General features: G+C 36.9%; 1 protein-coding gene across 1 annotated transcript in view; it reads right to left on the bottom strand.

Moving 5' to 3' along the window:
* Positions 1-401: 401 nt before the first annotated feature.
* Positions 402-25585, bottom strand: part of pdgfc (platelet derived growth factor c) — a 47892-nt gene continuing 22708 nt past the window's right edge. Inside the window, exons 2-6 of the mRNA XM_005919409.3 lie at positions 17880-18072; positions 12528-12708; positions 2770-2977; positions 2411-2631; positions 402-1334 (exon numbers count right to left, since the gene is read on the bottom strand). Coding sequence (XP_005919471.1) covers positions 1221-1334; positions 2411-2631; positions 2770-2977; positions 12528-12708; positions 17880-18072 — 917 coding nt within the window. The 3' untranslated portion in view covers positions 402-1220. The remainder of the gene's footprint in view (positions 1335-2410; positions 2632-2769; positions 2978-12527; positions 12709-17879; positions 18073-25585) is intronic.

Below are 25585 nucleotides of genomic sequence, written 5' to 3'. Positions count from 1 at the left end.
TGAAAACATTTTAGAAACTAAACATTTACTTTCATGGTTACAATAATATCGGTGGATGATGATTTTCATAAGTATGTGTGCCTTTGTTTTTTGGAGTTTGGTACTATATTCATATCAGTGGTTGGATCAAAGTTTCCAATCCCAAGTACTACATATTCTGTTAGAAATGGAAGAATTTATTTTTGCTTTCCAATACTATAAAATACACAAACAGTTGTAGCAAAAGTAGAGATAAATAATATTGGCATACAGAAAAATGAAAAAAAAAAAAAAAACATCCACAAGAAAATCAAAATGTAAAAATTACAAACAGAGAGGAGGCTAGTAAACAGGAAATATGTAGCACACAAGTCATCTTGGACCTAAATTCCCTTTCCTTAAACAAATAAATACTTATTGTGAACAATCTCAAATGTTGAAAAAAAAAAATGGTTTGACGCCAGGCATGTCTTGAGCAAGCAGATTTAATATTGCTGAGATGGATCAAATGAAGACTTAAAAAAGGAGTTCTAACTGATTCTGAATGTGCAAATTTGATCTTATCTTTGAAAAACTTTGGCAGAAAATGCACACTAATAAAGAAAAGAAATGTAAACAAAATATTTACACGTAATGCAGTCTCATTAGTGTTACATTTCAACTACACTGTGTTTGTACACTGCCACAGACAAACTCTGTGGTAAAACAAGAGGGGAGCAAAAGGAAACGGCTAAAAACCACCTTTCTTTGCCTTGATGGTAATAATAGAGGAGCCAAGGGAGCAAGGCAAGGCAGCTGGAGCCAGCTCACTTATAGATATAAAAAAGTACTTGAACAAAGAAGCTCCCATTTTTCATGACAGTATCAGCCCACACTGACTGAACTTTAAAAAAGACCTCAGGAAGAAATGGCGCAAATGCCTCAGTGTTCTTATCTCAGAAGAATGGAAGAAAATAGTCTTCAGAGCTCATAGGTAATGGTCCAGATCTGCTCCAGTGATTTTTTTTTGGCCTTTCTAAAATGGACTCAGAGCACTCTATTGGTATTCCACAGCAGTCAAATCCATTTGGAAGATTTATTAGATTCCAGTCCGTTCTGCTTCATCCAATTAGTAAAAGGACATCAGGATAAAAGGAGAATCTTGTTAGCTTCCAGTGGTAGTGGATGAGATAGGAACAGCGGCAGAGGTTCATTTCTAACATCCGCATGCTTCCGTTGGCAGCTGTTACACATGTCTGAGGTCAGTCAGAATCATCTTTACACACGCAGGCACACTCTTCATGGTGTTCCAAGGGCACATCCGTCATGGACTTCTGGAGACCTCGTACACCACTTCGATGTTTCAACAGTAGAACCTGTTTACAAAAGAGGCCAGAAGCAGTGTTTTTAAAGCATGTTGAGTGGATAGGTTATTTAGACCTTTAACTGCTGCTTTGCAAAGTGGAACCACGGATGATGGGTGGAAATGTTTGTGTGATTTTGGTATAACAAAAAAAATCTTTGTGAAGTACATTGTAAATATCAAACCAGTCCAACCAATAATATTTTGCTTTGACATGTGTAAGACATGTTGCATGTAATGGTAAAAAAATAAAAACCCAGATGTGTTAAAATTCTATGTTCATTGTTCATTTTGTTTTGTTTTGTTTTGAAAAATGCATGTTAAAATGTACATAAATCAGGTTTGGGTTTCAAAAAATCCTCCATTTTTGATTGAAATGCAAACACTTTGTAAGTAACATGGTATGCAAGTAGCAAACTTTGGAAGGTTAAAAAAAAATTAGAATGTTAAAATTCACAAAATAAGAAATGGCAATCTGATTTTAACTGTCTTTGCACTGTTTCACTACAAGATCCATAAACAATGTGGTGGTTTTTCTAAACCACATATAATCGTTTGGGAGTAACTGTCAATCTTTTAAATCTGTTGTTTGAATACAAGGACAAGTTTTAAAATGTCATAGATCAGGGGAAAACAAATTACTTTTGTAAAGCTTTGTGAAGAAGTGAAAACCTTTCAAAGCTTTCAAAGTCCGTGTAACTAATTTCTTCTTGTGGCCCAGCATTTGCTGGCCTTAGAGACCACTAAGCCTTCTGTTTGTACAAACAACCTATATTACTTCCACACGCTATTAGGAGAGAAAGTAGAATCCATATTTGTATCAAAATGATAAGTAAAAGGCAAATAACAAAGGATGGTACCAAGATGAGGACCAAAATAACTTTAGAAAACGGAATAGCACAAAACCAGGTTTAAAAAAATCAATATAAATCTGAATAAAACTGCAGTAATATTCACATATTCCATAATTAAAACTATTTTTTCTACCTCATATTGCAGGTGTTTTTCATATTATTATGTGTGCAGATAAAAACTAACAAAATAAACATCAAATGGATTTCATCATGCCATGATCAAATTGATATTTACCTCATGATATTTCTTTGTGACTCTGGCAGGAATACACTGACAGTCGTAGCAGCGGTGAGAGCAGCAGGAACAGTTTCCACCACAGCGCTTCACCAGGAGGCAGCTGGGCCAGAAAATGACATCTGTCCTTTTCAGCTCTTCACGCAGGGATACCGAGAAATTACGTGGCGTGCAGCTGTAGAGTTGAACTTCTTCCCTCAGAAGATTGAGATCAGCTCCACCTCAAATGCATCAGATGTTATTATTTCAACACAGCATTTCACCAAAACATATTCTTTTAATATTAATCATTTCAGTACTGGCTCTTGGACTAAATTTACATTTAATTCATGAAAACAAACATGTTAATAATGTCCTACCTCGGGCCTTCTTACTGTGGATGAATGATTTCCCCAGCACATGCCATGTAGGTTTGTACAACTCTTCCATATCCATCTGCCATCGTTCTGGTTCCAGGTACTTCATGACCTCCTCTACAGTGCTCAGCTCTGTCACAGCCTCTGACAGCTCCTCAATATCCTGCAGGGATGGAGGGAGAACTGCAGGGGCGTTGGGCTCTGGTACACTCTGTGGGAAAACCAATAAATCAAATGAAGAGAGATGGAACAGATGGGTCATTTGCATACTTACTGAAAAAAAGTGTTTTTTTTTAATGTAAAGAGTCCAACTTGCATAGCTTTGGGTTTTGATGGAAGAAGTCTTTAAACAAGCTTTCATAATAAATACACAACTCTCTCAATAAGATGAAATGTTCCATACATAATAAGGTCAAATAATTACCTCATTACATAAACTGCCTCAAGGATACTTAAACCTCAGCCACTTTGTGTGACATTTAAAAGTTGGAAGTGTACTTTAGGTTATAAATATTAAAACAGGATAATTATAGTGAAGGAGGAATTTTGTCATTGGTGACAGGATGTTAAAAATGACCTTACTCTGCTATTGTACATTTTACATCATGATAAAATATAAAGTTTAATTTGAGTTACAGGTCATTAAACGATATGGTGAACTGGACTTGAGTTAAGCTGAAAATCATAACATCGTACTGTAGCTGGGGCTCAAACTAATATTTCGATTAACAGTGACTACAGTCTCTGAGGATCACAGACACATGCAGGGATTTCCACACTGGGCCAAACTGGAAGGCATTCGCTTACATTTGACAGAAACATACTGAAGACTGAAATTTCAGTCTGTAAATAAAAATGAAAATGAGAATTTGTCATACATGACAAACATGATAACAAATTCAACATTTAAAAAACTGACCATGCAATGAGTAATACAATAGTATAATTATAATTTAATTATTTGAAAATAATACACATTTTTTTATATTAGTCCCCCTCGCAGATGCAAAAAAACCAAATCGGAATTAATGAGAGACATTTTTTAAGCCGCCAAATGAGATCGCATCTTTGCCACCTCCTTTGATCACTTTCCATCCCAACATTTATCTCTGTAGATTTGGTTGGCAACAGTATTATTTGTTTCAAGCTCTGAACTCTCTAGTGAGATACAGCGAGCAGTCACAGAGAAGATTGATACCTGGTGTGTTACTCTTCCCACGAGAGAAGGGGCTAATCTGTTAGACCTTTCAGTCTTGTGATGGTGCATTTGTCCAACATGTCAGCTCACTGGTCTCTCTAATCTTACGTGACTGACAGGTAGAAGGAAACATTGTGACACAACAACAGCAACATAAAAAAAGCTTGAAAACACTGAAAATGTTGCCTTTTGGCAGCTGTGTTTTAAGGGAATAAATGAGAGGACCGAATGAAGAGTGGCAGTTTTTCTCATTGGTACTAACATTGTAAAGATAAACATTGTAAAATAAATGTTTTACCTAGCTGATGATATGAATACATGTATGTAGAGTAACTATAATGCGCATCAGCTGACTGCTGAAGCATACGAAGACAGCAGGATTAAGATGCATACTTCTGTAAATTGGACTAGACACAAAGGTAATTAAAAGTTAAAAAAAAATATAGAAAGATCTTCATAGTGAATGAAAAGGTAGAACGCCAACAACACTAATAAGATTTATTGGCATCGTAAGTGTGCTCAAAATCCAAGCCCCCTGGCAATGACTTTAAAATGAGATGCCAGTGGTTTGACATGGCTGCACCACAGGCTGGAAAAATACAGCTGATGCACAGCTGTGTTCACGCCACAGATATGACTCATGCTAATGAGGTTTCCTTTATAACCACTGAGCATATCTTTGGTTTATTTGGCACCAACTGAGATACACAATCATCACAAATGTGAAAGAATTATTTATAGGAAAAAAAAATGGTCATATAGCACCATACGTATGAGTGATACAGCTGTATTTCCAGACAACAGAGAGAATCTGTGATTCTTATTAGTTGAGCCTTGGCAGTGGCTAACTGTATGGACTGGAAGCCATTAACAGCTTGTGAATGTCGATGGTGCAACACTCCCCCAATTAGCAACACTCTGCAAGCTCAGCGTCAGATAGAGAAGCCAAGCAATCCTTCAGAGACACATCAAGATGGTGTGAATAAAGCTATAAGTAGCAGATGAGGGAGCCAATTCAGGAACAAAGTCCTTACATGGACCACCAAAACTGAATTCAGAGCAGTGTCTGTGTGACAGGTGTAAGACATAGATGTATGAACAGTTATGATATATTCTGTAACGTTTTTTCAGGGTCAAATAAACTAATTAACTATAGAAACAATGCACACATGTTCCAAATTAGATGAAATTCCTCAAGGGCTTTTTAGTAGTTGTAGCTAATGTATAATTAAGATTTATCATGTAAGAGTTTTAACTTTCTGTGTAAAAAAAAAATAACCAGTTGCTTCACAAGGTCTTCATTAGTTGTAATTTTGTGATAAATGAACATCTAAAACACAAATGGCTAAAACAAAGTGAGTAAAGCAGTATTCAGCAAAGGCTTTGAGCTCGTTTTTTCCCTCTTTCCAAAACCTTCCTTTTCATAAAGTTTATAGTTAGGGCTCAGTGTGAATCATCTGTTGGTTATGTAGACAGGCTGCTGGGGGACTTCCCATGATGTACTGTGCATTCTTCTCCACTCAACTCTTTTCATACTCCAAGCATTTTTATGCCACTACTGAATGTCTTTAATAGATTGTGTCTTGTCCTTGTCTAGACTCTTGTCTTTGCCCTCACCCTATCAACTGGTCGCAGCAGATGGCTGCCCCTCTATGAGCCTTCCTGTTAAGAAGAAGTTCCTCCTTCTCAGTGTCACCAAGCGCTTATTCACAGGGGACAGTCTGACTGTTAGGATTTGCTCTTTTTTAACTTTTGTCCCTGTGTTTACTTTACAATATAAAGGCCCTTGATGGCCTTTTATTATGAATTATGGCTATATAGACAAAACTGAATTGACTGACTTAGTAATAGAAAGCACAAGACATAAATATTAAACTGTAAGACACTTTGCGGTGACACGACAGAATGACTAAACATTTGGCTAAAATCACAATTTGTAACTTTTATTAAGTGTTTTTAATAGACCAGACTGGTATCTATGATTTTGTTTTGTCTACCTTAGCAACTCTTATTATCTTCCATTTATATCTTTTATGAAATAAATAAATAATAAATGCTGAGCCAGCAGCCCAAGGCACACTAGACAATTCTGCATATTAAGCACAGACATTGTGGAGTCTTCTGTCCTCAAACCAAACTGAAGTACATGCAATTTCGAATCTTATATAAGTTGAAGCACACAGAGACAGCATCCTAAAATGGTATTGCCCAACTTGCAGTCAAGGCCACTTGGGCAGTGAGCTGATTGCATGTTTCAAAAAATATCACTTGCTTTTGAAAGGCTGAAACTGTTTATTCAGAAGATTTTAAAGTGCTTCTTATCACTACCAAAGCCTCTAAACCCCCTTACCCCGAAGAAGAACTTTGTTCTCAAGCAGTGATTTCCTTGTTTCTGAGTCTCTTTGTTCTCATAAAGCACAACCACACGTTCTTATTTCTGGTATCTAAAATGACAGGTTCAACTAACTATGTTGAGATGACAATTCTGAAATAGCTTTTTGAAATAGCTCTGAAAAACAATATCTTCTCATTCACATGGATTTGAAAACCACTTCCTTGCACAAGAGGACTTTGAGTAAGCAACTTGGTTTGTTGTGCGTGAAAAAAGTGTTTTTTGCTCGCACTATATGCCACACACTGCAATTGAGGTTGCCGTAAAAACAGACCTTAGTTTCATCATGCCAACGGTAAAGCTCCTGTATGACTTTGCCAGTCATTTTCATTCTCTTTAGGAAAGACTTGCATTCTTTACCTGCTCCATTAGCTTCTATGCAAGTCTTCATGTTTACAGATAGTCAGTTTTATATGATTAGTGTAGTTTGCTGCTATTCAGACAAGCATAAGGCACATAGATCCTGAGTGTGTAAAACTCTTTTCAATCCATTTAAATAAACAAAGCTGGTAGGATGATGTTTCCTTTCAAAGTAACAGTGCAGTTTAATTGGGGACTGAGACCTCACAGACACAATGATGTATGTTTTGTTTGTCCCTGTAACCCACAGTGCACACCACTCAACACCGCTTATGCCCTATTCAACAGCCTCCTTCTCCTTCTGTGTTTTAACAACCTCTTTGCCTCAGCCTTTTTGCTTTTTCTAAAATTTCTTCCTGTGAATTACAGGCTGGGTCTTATTTTTTCCCCCTTTCATTCCATGGAAGTGGTGGGGAGGAATTATTGCTTGTTTAAATATATACTAAAGTACTGGCCCCTGCATGGCATGAGGTTCCAGTAGCTGCTGGTTGACCACAGAGGAAACAGAGTGCTGCTGTTCTTGTGTGCTCCTCCTCTGTCAGAGGAAGGTTCAAAGGGAAGGCAGACCGAACGTGCGGAGGCCAAACTTCCTTTTCCCCATCATGGTTTCCGCACCTTCTAGAGTTGGAACATGAAGGAAAAACTTGGTCTCTGTTTCATCAAACAGTTTGTGGAAAGGAACTGAACACCGGAGAATAATGTCAATCTGCTATTAAGGGATTAAGTTTAAGTTCAAACTTCTCAAATACCTGCTGTTTCTTTTCCAATTAAAATGTTTTATGAAATGTCACATATATTTAGGCATTGTGTTGCTCTTAACTGTTATTTATGCTTTATTTAGGATGGTTATCTCAACTATGAACTGCTTATTCTTCACTTTTAACTTCTGTGTATAGATGCATAAATGCATGTTAATAATATTAGAGAAAACAAGTAGGTAAATAAATCTAATGCTAAAATAGGTATGGCTTCAACATGGCTGATGAAGGAGATCCAGTTTAGGTGCCACAATGTAAAAATGTGTCTGAAAATAGCAACTTTAACACTGTCGTTGCAAAACTGTGACATTCTGCTATGACTGACCCATAAATCAGAGAGTGCTTTGCTTAAATCGGTGAAAACCTTCCTTAACACTTGAAAGTGTAATGAAAGATGTTGAGCAAGTTTTATGTAAAAACAGAGAGGAAATGATGGATGATAAAGAAAGGCAAAAGTCAACATCTGAACATGATACAATTTTTTTACGAGAATTATAGATGAACTCAGATGAATCAAAGCACCAAGCCTTTAAATTCCACTGATATATGTCTACCATTACTTTTGGCCTTCCACTTGTTGAAAGGTAAAATTGTTTGGAGAGATAAATCTAAATCTCTCTGAGTGGTTACACTGCGAAACAGCAGGTCTTTGGGAATTTCTGTTGTATCCTTGTTAATGTGGAGTACAAGAGGAATGAGAACAAGAGGAAAGGGTCAGGGGTAATCAAGGAAGAACATTGAAACCAGCAGGATACAGTGACTGTGCTTCATAGTAAGTTAAGCTTCTGTGATAATGATAATGACTGCTCTTTTTTGGTTCAGATGTTCAGCCTGCATGGCAAGGATTCTGCTCATGATTATGTTTTTGTTGTAGTAACTAGAGTACACTACAGTACAAAAAACCCTCTTTTTGATAGATGCCAAATGCAATGTGCTCTAAAGGGTTTATTACAGATGGCAAGGATAACTTCTTAAAGATTCAAATAAAGCATTATTTTAATGATAATTCCCATTAACATTGATACATCTCAATGACTTATTTTCATCTAAAAGCCAAGGTTGTAATATATCGACAGAATTCATGGAGAAATAAAAAAACAGAGGGATTAGATGCTTCATATAACAGCTACACCTCAGCTGCATTGTTTTGAAGATTTTTAGACAAGACAATCAGTCATGTAGAGAACCAGTCCACCTGCAACACCAGCTCAAAATTTACTGTTTATTAGTTTTATTTAAAAATTAAAAATTTATGATAATATTTTGTTATTTTCTGGAACTTGCCCTACCTCTTTCTAGGTGCATATACTTTGTAAATATGTGTAATTTGTTATATTTAAGAGTATAATGTTTGATTACAATACTCTGATTGACTCCATAGTGTAGTATTTAACACATTTGCCTAACACGTGGAGGATCCCCAGCATAAGACTAGGAGGAGACACAAATCCCTGGGAGGTTTGTGTCAAGAAGGGCATCCAGCATAAAAAGCTATGCCAAATCAAATATGTGTCTCCGTTGTGGTAACCCCTTTCAAATAAGGATGCAGGCAAAGGAAGCTTTATTTCCAAGTTTCTCCTGCAAGTTAAATACCTTCCCTGTTTCACTTCTTGGTGGTTTCTACTTTATTGTCAGACACTATTTGAAATATTGTGTGTGCCTGCATAGACCGTGTGTTATACTACAATTTGTAATTATGAGCTCAAACAGACATTAGAGACTCTATTCTTGGACTACATCGCTCAGCATCTAATGACTCAGTTTCCAATATTTTGTGGCTTTTAGCATTTGGCTATCAGGCTAATGGATATCTTTGCAAAGCGTCCTAGCCTGTGTATCAGTCAACTTTTTTGTCTGACTAAAAATAACAAATGCAATTGTAAAAAGACAATAAAGCATTGAATTGACGACATGTGATAGTTTAGCATTTCATTTCTGCAATCCACACATACAGTACTGTTTAACTGCATGCAGCCAAAGCCTGCTTGCATGTGATTCATCAGTACTTCTTGAAATACAGCATGGGAACTTGGAAGCAAAAACTGAAAAGCTTCTAGTAACAAAAATCTCATTCTTTGCATATAGATTCACAGATTATTCATAAAGAGATATAGTTCAATAACCCCCCCCCCCCAAACAAAACAAAAAAAACAAACAAAAAAACAAAAACAAAACTCACAGTACTCATTCTCTTGTTCAAATAAGAAAGTAATACAAAACACATTTACTTCATACTTCCTTCTGCTGCAAACATTTTTTCATTAAATCTTTCCTTATAATAGCATCTCATTGGGTTCATATTGGTTAAAGCCTGACCTTGCTTGTGGCCCTGCTGCAGTCTACTGATACAAAAACAGTAATTTGATTTATTGACTCTAACACTGGAAGATAATATATAAGTAATGAATACCTTTCATCTTCTAACTTATCTGTTTAACTGTTTTTGTGATACAGCTTTGAGGTTTGCATGACACTCTGCATGTGTTCAGAGTGACGGTAAATCATTTGGTGGTTCATGCTGCTATCAGCAATGCTATTCTGGGCTTTAATGGTGATGAAAGAATGCAATAATATTGTGAATTAAGACCAAAAGACCAAAAACTCTGAAGCACAAAGAAATTAAGACAGTGAATATAAAGCCATTTCAGAAACCTCCGTCGCATATTTGTGCTACAGGCCATCAGGGATTAATGAAGAGTAAAACTGTTGACTTAAACTAGCTTGAACAGAACTAAAACATGACAGGTTAAAACATGGCAGTCATCTCTTTAGTTTATCTTGAGGCTTTTGTCAGTGTGGGATCTGGGACAAATGGATTTTCTGTGTTTGTGTGTGGTCTACATATCAAGACCAAAAAAAAAGAAGGAGCAAGAGAATGACTAATGGGAAGAGGACAGACGAAGACATAGAAGAGTAGCTATACAGAGACACAAAAGTATGTACTAATAATTTTTCAGATATTATGGATATCAGAAATGCTCTAGTGGCCAGTGACCTTCTGGCAAGAATATAACTGGCTAATCTTGCTGGTTTTTAAACTTCTGCATTACATTGCTCATCATTTTAAAGAATTAAAACGGTCACTTAATTACTTAAATTTAAATTTAATCACACCACATGATAGCTACACAAGGTCAGAAGTTTATTATAGCCGTTTCTGTTTCATTCCTTTATCAGCCTTTAGTAGGTGAGCAGTTATGATGGGAACACCAACCTGAGACTATAGAGCTAATGTAGAGAGAAGGTTGGGGTGGACCGAAACCCCCCTCTCGTAGTTTTCTTTTGGGTAAATGGCATTTAAACAATCGCAACACTGAATTTATGACCATTCCACCCACGCTGTAGAAATTTCCCTTGAATCATTGCCATAGAGCCAAGACAGAAAAACTCATGGACAGCAAACTAGAATTATCCTACCATTCGACTGATTGATATTTAGCTTGTACTGTATCTTTTCCACAGTGTGTTTTTATACATGATCACATGCAAACCTCATGGGTACTGTTGCTGGAGCCCTTATTCATTATGAGTTCTGGCTTATGCACACACTGTAAATTACAGTGGATAAATGTCTGCCAGAAGTTTAAAAGGTGAATGGAAACAAAGATTAGGTAAGACTGGAACTAGTGATTATAGTATCTGTTACAGGCAAGAGGAACAATAGAAAACAGCAGAATAAAACAGTGTTTGGGTATCTTTGAATCAAATACATATTTCTGGGATACATACAGTACTGTGCAAAAGTTTTAGGCAGGTGTGGAAAAAATGCTGTAAACAAAGAATGCTTTCAGAAATATAAATGATTGTTTATTGGCCCCAAATGTATTCTGCAGCAGGACAATGGCCCCAATCATGCAGCCAAAGTCATGAAGAACTATTTTCAGTGTAAAGAAGAGCGAGAAGTACAGGAAGTGATGGTGTGGCCCCCACAGAGCCCTGATCTCAACATCATTGAATGTGTCTGGGATTACATGAAGAGACAGAAGGATGTGAGGAAGCCTACATCCACAGAAGATCTGTGGTTAGTTCTCCAAGATGTTTGAAACAACCAACCAGCCGAGTTCCTTCAGAAACTGTGTGCAAGTGCAACCTTGAAGAATTGATACTGTTTTAAAGTCAAAGGGTGGTCACACCAAACACTGATTTGATTTAGATTTCTCTTTTGTTTATTCACTGCATTTTGTTGATTAGTGAAAAAGAAGACGAACATTTTTTAAAGCATTCTTTGCTTACGTCACTTTTTCCTCACCTGCCTAAAACTGTGCAAAGGCACAGTACTGTATTTGTACAAACCAATAAAGAAACACTTCATTTGAATAATACATGATGTAACAATATAAACAGAAACACAGTTGGAAAATTCAGAAATACTCAGAATATCCAGTTCCCCCCAAAAAGGGTCAGTGGACAAATTTTGAACGCAATCTTTAGTGACACTGCAACACCTCCTATGTCAGACTGAAGTGACTACATGGATATATCACGGGTTTAGAACACATTTGGCTTCGTATGGAAGTGTAAAAAACATAAAATAAAATTGAAGTTCAATTATTTCTATTTTGGCATTGCATACTTCAGTATTTCAGGATCCATGATATAAGATTTACCATTTTTTTGTTAATGTAAATTAAGATATTTTAGTGGTTTTGGTATTCATGAATTAGGTTGCAACTTCACTGGACTTACGCCTTTGCAGCTATTGTGTATACATTGTTTTTGCTTTTGTAAAAGTGTATGTGCTATTCTGTCTTCAGTGTATCTTCATAACTAAAATAAATGACAGTACAGGTGCCAGATGTTCCAGTGTGCCTAAGCATAATTTCTCCCCAGTGATGCTTAAAACCTTGGGTACACATAAGCAGGAATGGATGATTGCAAATTAAGACCCCGTGTTATGTAACAAGCAAATTATTTTAATTGTGCTTACATGGAGAGGCACTGCTCACTGCCATGTAAATTCCCAAGATGAAGATGGCAGGAAAGAAACGCTGACAGCTAAGTGTTTACCTACTCACAATGCACATTTTATTTTAGCAGTTAATCATGCACGTACCACAGGCAGCAGGGAGTAGCGGATGCAGAATCCCGGCTCAGAGGGAAAATACTCATCGGAGATGAAGCGAATAGTGATCTGGCTTCCCTTGGAAATGTGACCACCTGGGAGCGATTGTGACCCACACCAGCGACCCAGGATTGTCTTCTCAGTCGGATCTTCTATTTCCACAAAGTCGTACCTGGCACAGTGAACAGAGAAAGGGCAGGACATGTTTTTGGTGTCTTAGATATGATTTGTTAATAGAACCAATCCAGCTATTGCTGGTGCTGTAGCTGGAAATCTGAACTTAGAGTTGAGCCTGTTATCTTTAATTGAGTTCTTGCCTCATTATTAGTCTGTCAGCTCCTTTAAGACTCCCATTGGCACGGTCGTTCTGAAGGTGAGATTGTTAATAAAGCTGCAAGGGCAATAAAGATTTAACCTCATTTAAAAAAAGAATACAAAAATAAATATCTGTAACAGCAGGGTAGCTGCATGAGATGAGATCTCTATTATTTACAGCCCGAGTTAAATGGATAAAAATAAACTGGAAATCACTAGTGCATTGCGGTCAAATCTCAAGTTGAAGAATCTAAGGATAGTGCAGCATAAGCAGCTGTTACTTTTGGCGATTAATGACCAATGATGCGGTCTTTTGACAGGCCTATTACACCACATGTCATTGAAATATAGTTTTTAATTAAACATTGTTGACTGCACAAGAGACCCAGGCCTCTTTAATTGTACTCCAAAACAAATTTCCAGTAGCAAAGTAAAAACTTTACTTTCACATTGTTTTGTTGTATTGGAGATAGCATCTTGTGGAGAAAACCACAACTCTGAAAACCTTGCCAAGCAGAGGAAAAAACTGTCAGCCCTAAAAAATACAACCTGGGGTTAAATTCTGATATAAGGCCCTTAACTTTATTAAATATTAGATTTCCACTTTGTCAAAGGATTGTTTTACACTCCACACCTGTTAAGTCACTAGAAAGACAATGCTACTTCTTGCTAGCTATAGTTAGCAAAGGCACCACAGACATATGCTTCTCATAGCTTTCTGAATTATCCACCTATCCTAGTATGTCCGCTGTCTGTCTGTCTGTCTATTACTTCCCTGCTTGCCATTATATTTCTTTCAAATCTAACATTAAACCATTTTTGACATGCATATCCTACCTGATGTTATCTGTTTTTTTCTCTTTGAATGTATGTGTGACTAAAGAATGTATCACTTGATCAAAAGCACTGTTTCCTTGTCGTCATTTGAGTTTTCTTTGTAGAGAGATCTCACAGAAGTCTTGTGGCATATTGCTTATAGATTTACTTAGTACAACCTAAGAATGACTTTTAGATTTTTGACTTGTCAGTTACAAAATGATTGGTAAGCACATAAGTACTGTTTCAGTATCCCAATCACTCCTCAAATGGCACTTCAGGTCTTTAAGCTGAGTGACTCCTGTAGTTGCAAAAAAACCTGCAAAATGTCCTTCTGCTCCCATGTTGTGTGACTTTACTAAGTTTCTGATCATCATATTAATATGATTAGTTCTTTAGATATTTTAAAATCACCTTTAATGTGTCATGATGTTCATAGAGTTATAAAGGCAGATAAACAGGGATACCAGCTTAAAAATTATGACTTGACAACTGATTAGCAAATGGGTGAACAGTGTCCCTCGGTTTCTTGGTCAGATTTGACACATTCAGCCAATCTCTGATTACAAATATCTTAGAGTGCAACACTGCAAATATCCAACTTGTACCCTCGTGATAGGTCTTAACTGATCTTTGGGTGATGTCATGATGACTACATCCATCTTTTATATGCAGTTTTATACTCTAGTTCTGGGATTGTTGTCTTTAGTGGTGCATTCCATCAGATTGAAGATTTTAAGTATTTTTTAATGAAAAGTACAAATATATATTGGTTTGTTAAAAATCTATATTTTTCATTTTTTATTTTTGACTTCCATTATGGTCAGCAATGAACATTTTCAGTAATATATTAATATATTATAATATAACATATATTACACTATAATATATTATAATATATATATTACTGGATTTTAAAATGAAAAAAACTACAGTCAACATAAACTATAAATTTTAGTGTGAGAGAAAAAACAAGACTAAAAGCATCATGTTGTTTGTGGACTTGTCAGGCTTGTGAGTCTGTCTGTAATTACACGACTGTCTGTCTCCTCTGACCGCCCTGCCAATCCATAATACCAGTAAACATTATGAAGTGCAGAGACATATGGCCATGCTCCAAACTCCTTTGGTGTGCCAGTGAAAATATTGACCAATGTCAGCACTTAAGACATGTAGTTCAGGAGTTCAGCCTTTATTATTTATACCTGTGTTTAACTAGTGGCTGCACTGCATTGAATAAAGCCTTGTTTCACTGACTCTTCACAGTCTGGGATTAATCACTTTGCCATTTGCGTCAACAGGCACGCTAACCTCTCATTCAGTGCTGCCAATTCGGATATTTGGATTTCAAGGACATTGTTTACATTTGCACAGGCTTGACAGATTCAGTTCAAGCTGGTTTCAATAAAACAACATGGAGTGACATGAGCAATGCTAAAAATGGATTTTCTGTGATGTTAAATAAACTAAAGGGGTGGGAGTGTCAATACATTTACCAACTCTGTTACCTTTGATGTGGAAATGTATACAGGAAGTTTGTTATCTGCAAAAATGAACTTATTGAGAAGGGCAAAACTGTATATTTCCAGTTTAAATGCATTAATGTTTGATAATTTGTAACAGCAAAAAGTCATTTTGGAAAAGGACAAAACATCACTTTAGCTCATCCCTGTTGTCCTCGTTGGAGGTCAGTGAATCGAGAAGCTTTCTTCTCTAAAAGTCATCTTTTAGACTGCTGCAGGGCTTTGACAGATGGCTCATCAATAATGCAGAATACCCTGATCATTACACGTCGACATGTGTTCAGAATCACCATGTTCAACAGTGGTTTCTCAGATTTACAAATAAGGCGACATACTCACAGTGAGCAGGATGAAAATAAAAAAGCGACCTTTTACATGTTGCAGTGGAGAAAGGAGAACCTTTCAGTACCCAGCAAAGAAACTGTGTTTAATATTCACAAAGCTTTCTTGCTACATAGTTTTCCTTCTTGTACATTATTAATAGATACAATATCTGCCACAGAGATGACGCAGATTAGCAACACAAACACTGTCTTTTTAGTCCGCTCTTTTCAGACTGGAGACAGAGAGCATAAATGCCTTTCTCAGAACACTCCTGTCTGGGAGTCGTCAAGCACGAATCTGCTGCCATGCCAACCAGCAGCAAGACCAATCCCTCTCCAATATGCCTCTCCTCCAGTGGATTTGGTAAGAATGCTTTTCATCGTGCCACAGAAAAAACAGAATAACAGATGAGCATCCCGGCTATTCCCTCTCATCATAGCAAAGAGTTCTCACTCCAGGGTTGTTACCAGAGCCAAACACATCTCCCACTGTTGTTTGTTTTAGCCACATTGATGTGAATTAGTGGACAGGAGATTAGACGCTTGTTAATCTGCGTCACATTACACAGTGACATAACAGAGTATCGGCAGCATTGCATGTGATTTTCTTTGTTATAACAACCAGAGAAATGGAGGTCTAAGAGGAAGTTTTGGGGAATTAATTTTTAAACACACATAAAAGATAAAGTAGCAGACTAGGCCAGAGGCTTGTGTGTGTGAGTGTGTATGTGTGTGGGGGGAACAAAGTGTTTGTGTTTGATAGAGGGGAAAAAAGAGAGTGAGTGTAAGAGAAAAGCAGGCAGGTTTGGGATTCTGCGTGTGATTGCATGCACCACTCATCTGTCTGCCAACCCTGGCAAAAGTATGTATCTTGGGATCTGAGCAAAACCTGTTGGGCTTTGTTGGGGGCTTGAGAAGGGTTGGACAAAGATACAAAAATGCTAGAGCTGGAGCACTGGATGTGAAAATGACTTGCATGACCCTGGAAAAGGATGTTTTTATCGTCTTTGCCCCTTTCTTTGAGGGTGCTGACTAGTGCAGTCTTGTAAGGGCAGTACAGCACAAAAGTTGTCAGTCGGCACCCTGCCCTACTGTGCAACTTTCCCTCGCAGAGTTTTGACAGCAACATTAACCTCATTCGTCAACAGGCACCTGGTCCATGGCAGGTGAGCTAAGGCGCTCAAATTACCTCCAGTCACACACAGAATTTTTAGGTTTTCAATCAGCTGCCCATAAAGACAGATTTTTTTATTTGCACCAGAAGCATAAATGCTGGCTGGCAAAACTATACAGCACTTAAGACAATTAAATTAGCTAGAAACAACATATATAAACACTAGACCAACATCAGAGCCAACATCACAAACACCTCATTAATTGATGGAGTTGAATTTCAAGGAACTGTTCATGGAACAGGGTTTACTCATTCATGTCCACAGCCTGCTTTTTCAGCTACGCAATGCTATCTACACCTTGTCAGCTCTGTAGAGAAGTACAGCGGTCATTCACATTTTTATCCATTAGGGGGCTCTCCAGGAATGACTAGTGAAGTTACCCTCCCCCAGAATCTTCCCCAGATTGAGCTCCATCATGCTAACCAGCCAGTTGTGATATATTGGCAGAAAGGTACTGAGCATAAAGTGCAATGCGTAAATGGGTAAATCGATCGGTGGGGCTTAGGATCCTATTTTAAAATGAATGGCAACACGGGAAAATCAAAGTAGTAATTGAAAGCCGAATGCTCAATAAATTATAGAATGTACTGCATGTGTTTTTGTGTCTGTGCTGCTATACAGAGGGTGTGGCATGTATCTTTCAAGCTGTTCTATGAGCTGATCCACGCATCAAATATATATGTAGTAAAAACCAATGCTAATCCATGCCTTTCCTGGGTGTAACAAATAACTGGGTTTTCAATATTCACACTCTGGCAGACTAAAGGCAGTTTTACAAATGGCCACACTCTGACTGATTTTCAAATATGGATTAAAACACAGATGGTACATGTCTTTACTTCAGACCAACATGTATCTAGCATGTCAACTGGGAAAGCTCCTATATGATCTCATTAAGACAAGCAAGCAGAGAAAGTGCTCTATAGAGGACAATGTATATTACTTCTGATGCAGAGGCTTCAGAAGTGCTGATGATGGTTATATTTTCTATAAGACTAATATAATACAATATCTTATTTGAAAAAAAAATTGTTATGTAATTAAATTTCATTGAAGTAATATTAAAATACTTTCTGTGAGGATGGCCCCTTTGTTAAATAAAGTGAGGTCAGAAAACACAACGAAACAAAATAATTTTATGTTGCATTAATTTTTTTAATATGTATATTTTTTTCAAATGCATGGCCTTACTTGCATATTCCATCTTCAGGGTCCTCTAGCCCAAATCTCTCATCAAAGGTAAGCTGGATCCTCATGTTGCTGCTGGCGACTAGTCTCCAGACTAACACTGTATTCCTCGGATAAGTGTGCGGGAAGTCTGGGCTGTGGATCATTCCCTCTCCAGACACTGTTATAACTTTCTCCTGGTTAGAATCTTGCACTCCTAAAACAGAAAAAAGAATGCACAGACCATGTAATAGCTTAATATGTAAATCAGATTATAATGCCTAACTGGTCCTTGACTACCAATAGGGATACTCATTTTATTGCATTTTAATTGACAAGAGCTTGGTTTGAAAAAGACTTAAGGTTATAAACTAAAACATGAACATGTCTGCCACAATTAAAGATTATTATGTAGTTTAAAATAGTGAGGTGTTTACCACAAGAAGTGAGACAAAATAAGCGCTCACTGTTTCGTCAGGCAAATCATTATGTGATTGTCCTCCTACGGTTGGTGGGCCCTCAAGCACCCACCCCAGGGTAAACTGGTCTCTTGGTGTTCCTACCCTCACCTGGTAATGAACTTTAGTTAGTGACTGAAACAGTGAGACTGCAAATACAAGCAGTGGAAATGAACATTTCCTCCAAAGAGTGTCTGGGCTCAGCCTTAGAGATAGGCAGAGGAAATTGGTCATTTGGGAGCCACTAGTCCTCCACATCGAAAGGAACCAGTTGAGGTGGTTAGGCATCTAACTGATGCCTCATGAACTCCTGATATTTAAGGTGATTTGGATGTTCCCCTGGAAGGAGCCCCTGTGAAAGACCCAGGACATACTGAAGAGATCACATCTCTCAGCTGGCTTGGGAACAGGCATTCCCAAAGTGTTCCTGTGGAAGAGCTGATTAAGTTGTGTACAGCCAGCCCTGCCCTCTGCAACCCAGACCAAGTTACCTGGTTGCATGGATTAAAAATTGAGTTTGAGATTTAAAAAAAAAAAGAGTAGGAAATGAGATAACATGAAGGTAACCAATCAAAGAAGTTAAAAATTTAACTGACAGATTTATCTGATACTGGAGTAAACACAAAAGCAGTCTCCAAAGAAAAATTCAATCAATCATACAATCATACTCTTTTATTTTTTATTATCATTTGTGAGTGCATGTAATTGGATTTAATTGTATTGTTATGATTCTTTGTAGAATTCAAGAAACTGTTTTGACCAAACCCAGTAATCCAACTGGAACTAGTGGCTACAGGGTTTTAATGACAATGACAACACAATGACTATGCTTGTCACTCAGACCCAGACTGCACAGATCCTGTCACCTTGACATGAAAAATTGCCAAGATGCTTCCACCTGAGCCTCACAATCATTGCAAGACAACACCCTGAAACCATGCTGACTGCAGGGCCATTTTAAAGCCATTTAGTAAAATATAATTAAATATAAATAACATAAATACACGCGAAGCCATCTGCACAATTAAACACATTAAAATTACTATAATATATATATTTTACATTATATATGTCTACTAGTGTAGTATTAATAATTATATCTGTATATAATTTATATGCTTATTTATACTGTTTATTACTCATTACACTTACTAAAATACCTAAGTATTAATTATAACTGAAAAACAACAACTTTAACCAATGTTAAAGTATGTCAAAGGTATTAAAAGAGGATGATTGTTTTGTCTTTGCTGTAAAATCACACATACACAATCTTTTAGTCTGCTTCTCTCTGAGGGAAATGCACTTTTTAAAGAAGCCAGGTTAGCTGTTTTCCCCAGGCGCATTCATTGAATGCAGAGACGCTATTGAAAATGGCACAAAACGCTGTAATGCTGTAGCTATATTTAAGTGAACAACATATAATCTGGCTTCAGGAAAAAAGTTCCTTTAAGCAAAGCCCCATTTTCTATGATAAAGGTTTAAGTTTGTGTCAACACTGAAATATTTTGTTTTGCATTACATAAATTGTCAGCAGAACAATTTACTAATATAAACACTCACTCGGTGTATTCCAATTAGCATTAACATGCTGTGCTGAAATTTTGATGACTTTCTGTCAAAGTTTACAATGATAAATTGATACCATCCCCAGCATGGTATTTATTTTTGTACCACTGATGAACATTCAGTATTCATAAAACAATCCAATGCATTTAACCATCAGATGAAGCAGCAGGGGCGTAATGTGTTCAGGAGAAGGAGTGTGCTGCTGGATGTTTGGTAGTCCATTAAATGGATGAGTAACCATTTCCCCCGTGCAATACGAACAATTTTATGTTTAAAGCTTGACTACTCTTTATTTTGCCATAAATTTGACTAAGGATGTGATTCATACTCAGTTGCCTGATTCATTGTGAGGTTATTTGCATTACAAAAACATAGACAGGCTAGGTTTATGCCATGTTTTCACCCTGTATAATGTCAAAAAACAGCTCCACAGCAACTGAGTTTCTCTGAATGGTTCCAAGGATAATAAATCTCTCTGAAGGAGTGGTCACTGAAAGTAGGTAAGAGAAACCAAATTCAGCTGTGACTTCTTAACAAGCAGTTTCAATTTTGAAAATTTAAAGTCAGTAACTTTAAGCAAACGTAGTGTTCACGCCCTTGTTGCTCTTCATGTCAAGTTTTATACGTGATTTAAATGAGAAGTTTAGAAGCTAGTCTGCTAGCTGAATTGGCTGTTTTAACATACAGTACACATAAAGTTTAGAGACACTCACTGACTCGGACTTGATTTGTATATACTAGATGTGTGCATCTTTGTCATGTATTATAGCTTGCTTGGCTCACGTTTATAAAGCAACATGGGCATTACAAAAGAAAAGGGTTCTGATTGGTGAAGAAAGGCACACAGTCCTGAATGTATTTATCTATTTATTAGGTATAACTTGATTACATTTTGTTCTTCTCCACTTGCATCTGCTCTGATTCCATTTATCAGACAGAATATGCATATTAGAAAAGAAAAAAAAGACACTTTCAGGGAAAAAAAAAATTACTTCACATTGCAATTACCACTTTGATGTCTTCATTTCGGTTTGATTGTGTGCCAGGTGGGAAAAACTGAATGACTATATGCCAGATGCAAAGAAAAACAAAGCCCAGGCATGAATTCCCAATGAACAGGCTCTTTCATAACTATGTGAAGAGTATACCCTCAAGTACAAATTGTCTCATCAAGCCAGGGCCAACTTTCAGGGTTGATCCTACTCCTTGCAAAACTGGACATGCAGTTCTTGCAAAAGCAGGCATTTCAACAAGCATTATTGAAATAAAAGTCTTATCTTCTGCATCAGGACTACACATGTTTATTAACAACAAGCTTCAAAATAAATAATTCAATCTTTCATTTTTAGACTATGGTTTATTTATCACATTGTGTGAGATTGATTCTTTTTCTATCCACTTACTGAGTCAAGCGGAAATAAGGAGATAGCTTTCATGCTATTAAAGCTTTGTTTGCCATCATAATGACATCTTTTAATTACATCCCCATTACAGTGAGGTTCATTTTGTCCATTTGGTATTTTTAATTATTAATTTTATGTATTATAGACGAAAAACAACCCAACTCTATCTGGCCCTGACTAAAAAAAGTAATTGCTTCTCCTTGTGAAATCATAAAATTAACTGTGATTAAGCAGCACATTTGGATAGTTGAGTTCAATTTCACTTGCCACACCCAAATCGGATTATTGCCAGACATGCTGAATCAAGAAAACACTTAAATGGAACCTGTCTTATAAAGTGAAGTAGGCTAAAAGATCTCAAAAAGCAACATAAATGCTATAATCTAAGAAAACAGCTGAGAAACAGTCATTGACATTAGTCTGGAAAGCATTACAAGGAAGACTCCAGTGAAGCAGAGTGGAAGCCATTACCCACAAATTGGAATAGTGGTAAATAGCGAGGGGAATGGATAAGCGATTTAGTGATTCTGTTTCTATTATTGATATTATTTATCATTTCAAATCGATCAATATCAATTCTCAGTGGGTATCATTGGCTTCACTTTGAATCACCACCATCGCCAAAGCAGCATACCAAAGACATTACAGTCATGCAAATAAATTGCATGGTCAAATGTTTATATATGTTGGAGGTGTTTCCCCTCTTTGTTGTGATCAATGTTGTGGTCACGACTCAAAAAAGTAATGTATTACACATTACACAGAAAAAAATTTCTTAAATGAAGCACGTTACTTAATTACTCCCAGGAGAAATTAATTTGTTACACTACTCATTACATTCCTCGCATTTCTCTGTAAAAAGACCTGAAACGCATTGTCTCATGATTACCATTTAATGATATGAACCTATAGGCTATCGTCCCACACACCAACACAAATCCCTGTCCTAATGAAGACAAATATGATCTTTATCTAAGTATGCAAGTATAAACACAAACTCGACAATACAAAGAAAAGATGAAAACCAGCACAAAGGGACTTTAAAAGCAATCAGCCCTGTGATTTTACTTTAGAAACATGAACAAGTAGAAACAAAGGCTGCAGCCAGACCGCTCTGTTTGTTACCTGTTGAAGTTTAGGGTCTGGCTGTTGGGCTGGGGCTAGCTTAGTGTTAGCATGCTATCTATGCAACTGTTTGCAAAGAGTTGACATAATGTAATTGCTTCTGTCCAGATCTGTTTCCAATTTACCATTTTGCTCTTCTCCTTTTGTGCAATAAAAACAAAAGTAATGTCCATATCCACGCTGTAGACAGCGTTTATTTTCCTCCTCCAACAAATGAACTGAAATCAGTTGATTGTAGCACAAGTGCAAGTGGAACCAAGCTGACTAACAGTTCCAAGGGACTGAACTACTGAACTATTGAGATTCCCATCCCTATTGTGGTTAGTGTGGCTAAATTAAACCAAGAGCACATCAACAACTTATCCAGGAGGCCACAAAAGAAGCCAAAACAACATCTACACACTAACAGGCCCCACTTGTCTAACGTTAAAATTTGATGATCTGGTAATTTAAGTGCAAAAATGCAAAAAATTGAAAAATTGTTAACAGAGAAAATAATTTTTCTAGGTACTCTTTCCTAAAAATGATGAAATATGTTATCATAGGTATTCCAGATATCTTCATGGATGAAATCATAGTTAATCCAGAACGTCTGCAAACATCCTCTCTCATCCTTACACACCCATCACAAGTAACTGCAGAAGGTGGATGAACAATGTGTTCGCATTCCTCTTTGGTTCAGGTATTTTACCCTGAAGCTGAAGAATGAATTATCAGAGTGATTCTTCTTTGTGGATCTTTTATGCACTTGCATCAAAGTAGAGAGTCCTTAAAAGTGAGAGTACATCACCTGAGAACCAACATCTGATTAAAGTCGAATCCACATGGTGAAAAAACAGCCTCCTTCTTTCATATAAACACTGTCTTTTCATGCTTTTTCCTTTTCAGCCTTCTCATTGATAGCCTCCCTCTGTAATTTATCCACAGTGCACTGTAATATGCACAGACACGCTACCACTCAGGCCATGTTCTGGGTGTAACTTTGACTTGAAAATGACCTCACACTCAGGGTTAACCAATGTCATCTAATGATCAGAGATGTGGTCCCCTAGAGTGAATTACCTCAAACATGACTTTTCCTTGACCTACTTTTTTCTCTGTGAGTAAAGTAGAGTCAACTATTAAGGGAGGAAGTGACTCTGAATAAATAGGAGCCTATACACTGCAGCCATTGTGCTTTGTTCACACATTAGTGGGTGAACCATTCATGCTGCTAAACATTAACCTTTCCCCTGCCAAAGGAAAACTGAAATGCCCATACAGAAAACGATGATTGTGTGAACACTTAGATTAGTAGACACAAGGAAAGAAATATGAAAATAGTGAGATATATACTACTCTTATAACAGGATTTATAACACACATCTTAACAAATAATGGGGCCGTAACAGTTATACAGTAAAAGTGCTCAAAAGCTCCATGCACACACATATGCACCCATGTACAAGCACACACTTGCATTTAAACCCAGATGCTTTATTAAATGAAATATAGCTTTAAGCTAAGATTAACTAATGATAATGGCTCCTTTGTCCAAGCTGCTGCATGTTTCTCATAAACAACCAGATGGAAGAATGAAAATCATTTATCCTGGCTTTTGTTAGGTTCACTAAATTCATCTTTCTTCACATTCTAAAATTACTGTATCTCATTAAATTAATCCTTAGCTCAGGAGTTTATCTGGCAGTAGTAATGCTTATAGTACAGTAGCAGACATAATTTTGGCCTAGCAAGCCGCTATTCAAACCTGAGAAAGCAATACATGTGTTTCTCATGTGGGGTTTTAAAGGAAATACTGTCTTTTTGCTGTTTTAACAGTTGATACATTAACTGAATAAATTCACAATAAATCAGTATGAATGTATTTTCAGCACCTTAATTAAATGATTTTATAATTTTGACCAAAGCTGGTAAAAGATTGGCCCAATACTTTCTCAGCCTCGCATAGATCACAGATAACCACTCACAACAGCTATTTCCTGCCTGGTAATCGACAGCTGAGTCACTATGATACTAAATCCAAATTTCAGCTCTGTTACTTATTGATCAAAATGAATGAGGAGCCTCTGTGCAACAGAGCTGCAGCATTTTTGATGAAACTGTACCTAACAAAGAATTCCCTTCTTTTACTGCATGTGTTCCAGCTTCAGTGCAATCAGTCCAACATCTGTTGCTTATTAAATTAGTGCAGTGGTTACTACAGGTGCAGTAAATTCCCGACCTGCTTAAGATATTTATTGCATTTGGGTTTACAGTCAGCCAGCCAGAAAAAAGGAGCTGAAACATGCCACGAGAAACTTTCATACCATTAAAAAATAATTTGGCTCTGCGGAACCCTTTAATCTGCCAGACATAGCTTCTGCATGTTGGGCAGAAGAGGAAGCATAGCAGGTTTGAAAAGAATACCGCAAAAGTTGAAGAAACTTGCAGTTGCACCTTTTGTGTAAAAACAAAACATTTTTAAAACCACATTTGTAAATCTAGAATTAACAAAAGCAACAATTTCTAAAACCTGGAAGCTGAAACGTGATCTAAAAAGTTTGAACAGCTTTAAGATTTGTGTCATTATCTAGTGTTCTGCTAAATATGAAGCATGTTTGGATTCCCATTTTGTTCTTCTGATAAAATAACATTTTAGTTTTGTGAAAAGGGCAGTTTTGCACAGGGTTCAATGCATTACTTTGCAAATCAAAAAGTATCGCTCACAGGTATTTGATGTGAATTAAGAGGGTAAGTAGCATAAATGTGCTGCTGATCAAATGCACGTGATTAACTGATCATCAGTAAGTATGACCACCTCTATAAATTCAGAGTTTTTAGTAGTTTGCTGATTTGGAGCATTCACACAACATTTTTACATAAACACCTGATCCCAACTGTAAAGCACAATGGTGCAGGGGTGATCATTTAGACTTGTTTTTTTTTTTCACTAATAGAAACAGAATCGCTTCAAGATTTGGGAACTTAAGGGAACTTTGCTTAGACGAAAACCTCACTGAAGTAAAGCAACATTATAAAGAAGAGTGGGCCCAAATTTCTCCACAAAGATATGAGATAATGTGTCAATTGAAAGCTTTCTTTTTTTATATGACATTTTGACCCCTGATATACTCGGACAGGTTTCTCCCAAGAAGCTGGCTGTGGCTCAATATAGGGAAATATCTTCCAGGTATGT

Source organism: Haplochromis burtoni, unplaced genomic scaffold, assembly GCF_018398535.1.
Source record: "Haplochromis burtoni strain Fernald_Lab_line unplaced genomic scaffold, NCSU_Asbu1 Contig_33, whole genome shotgun sequence".
Lineage (NCBI taxonomy): Eukaryota > Metazoa > Chordata > Actinopteri > Cichliformes > Cichlidae > Haplochromis > Haplochromis burtoni.
The sequence above is the reverse complement of the archived record's forward strand: the minus strand, read 5'-3'. Positions and strand labels throughout refer to the sequence as shown.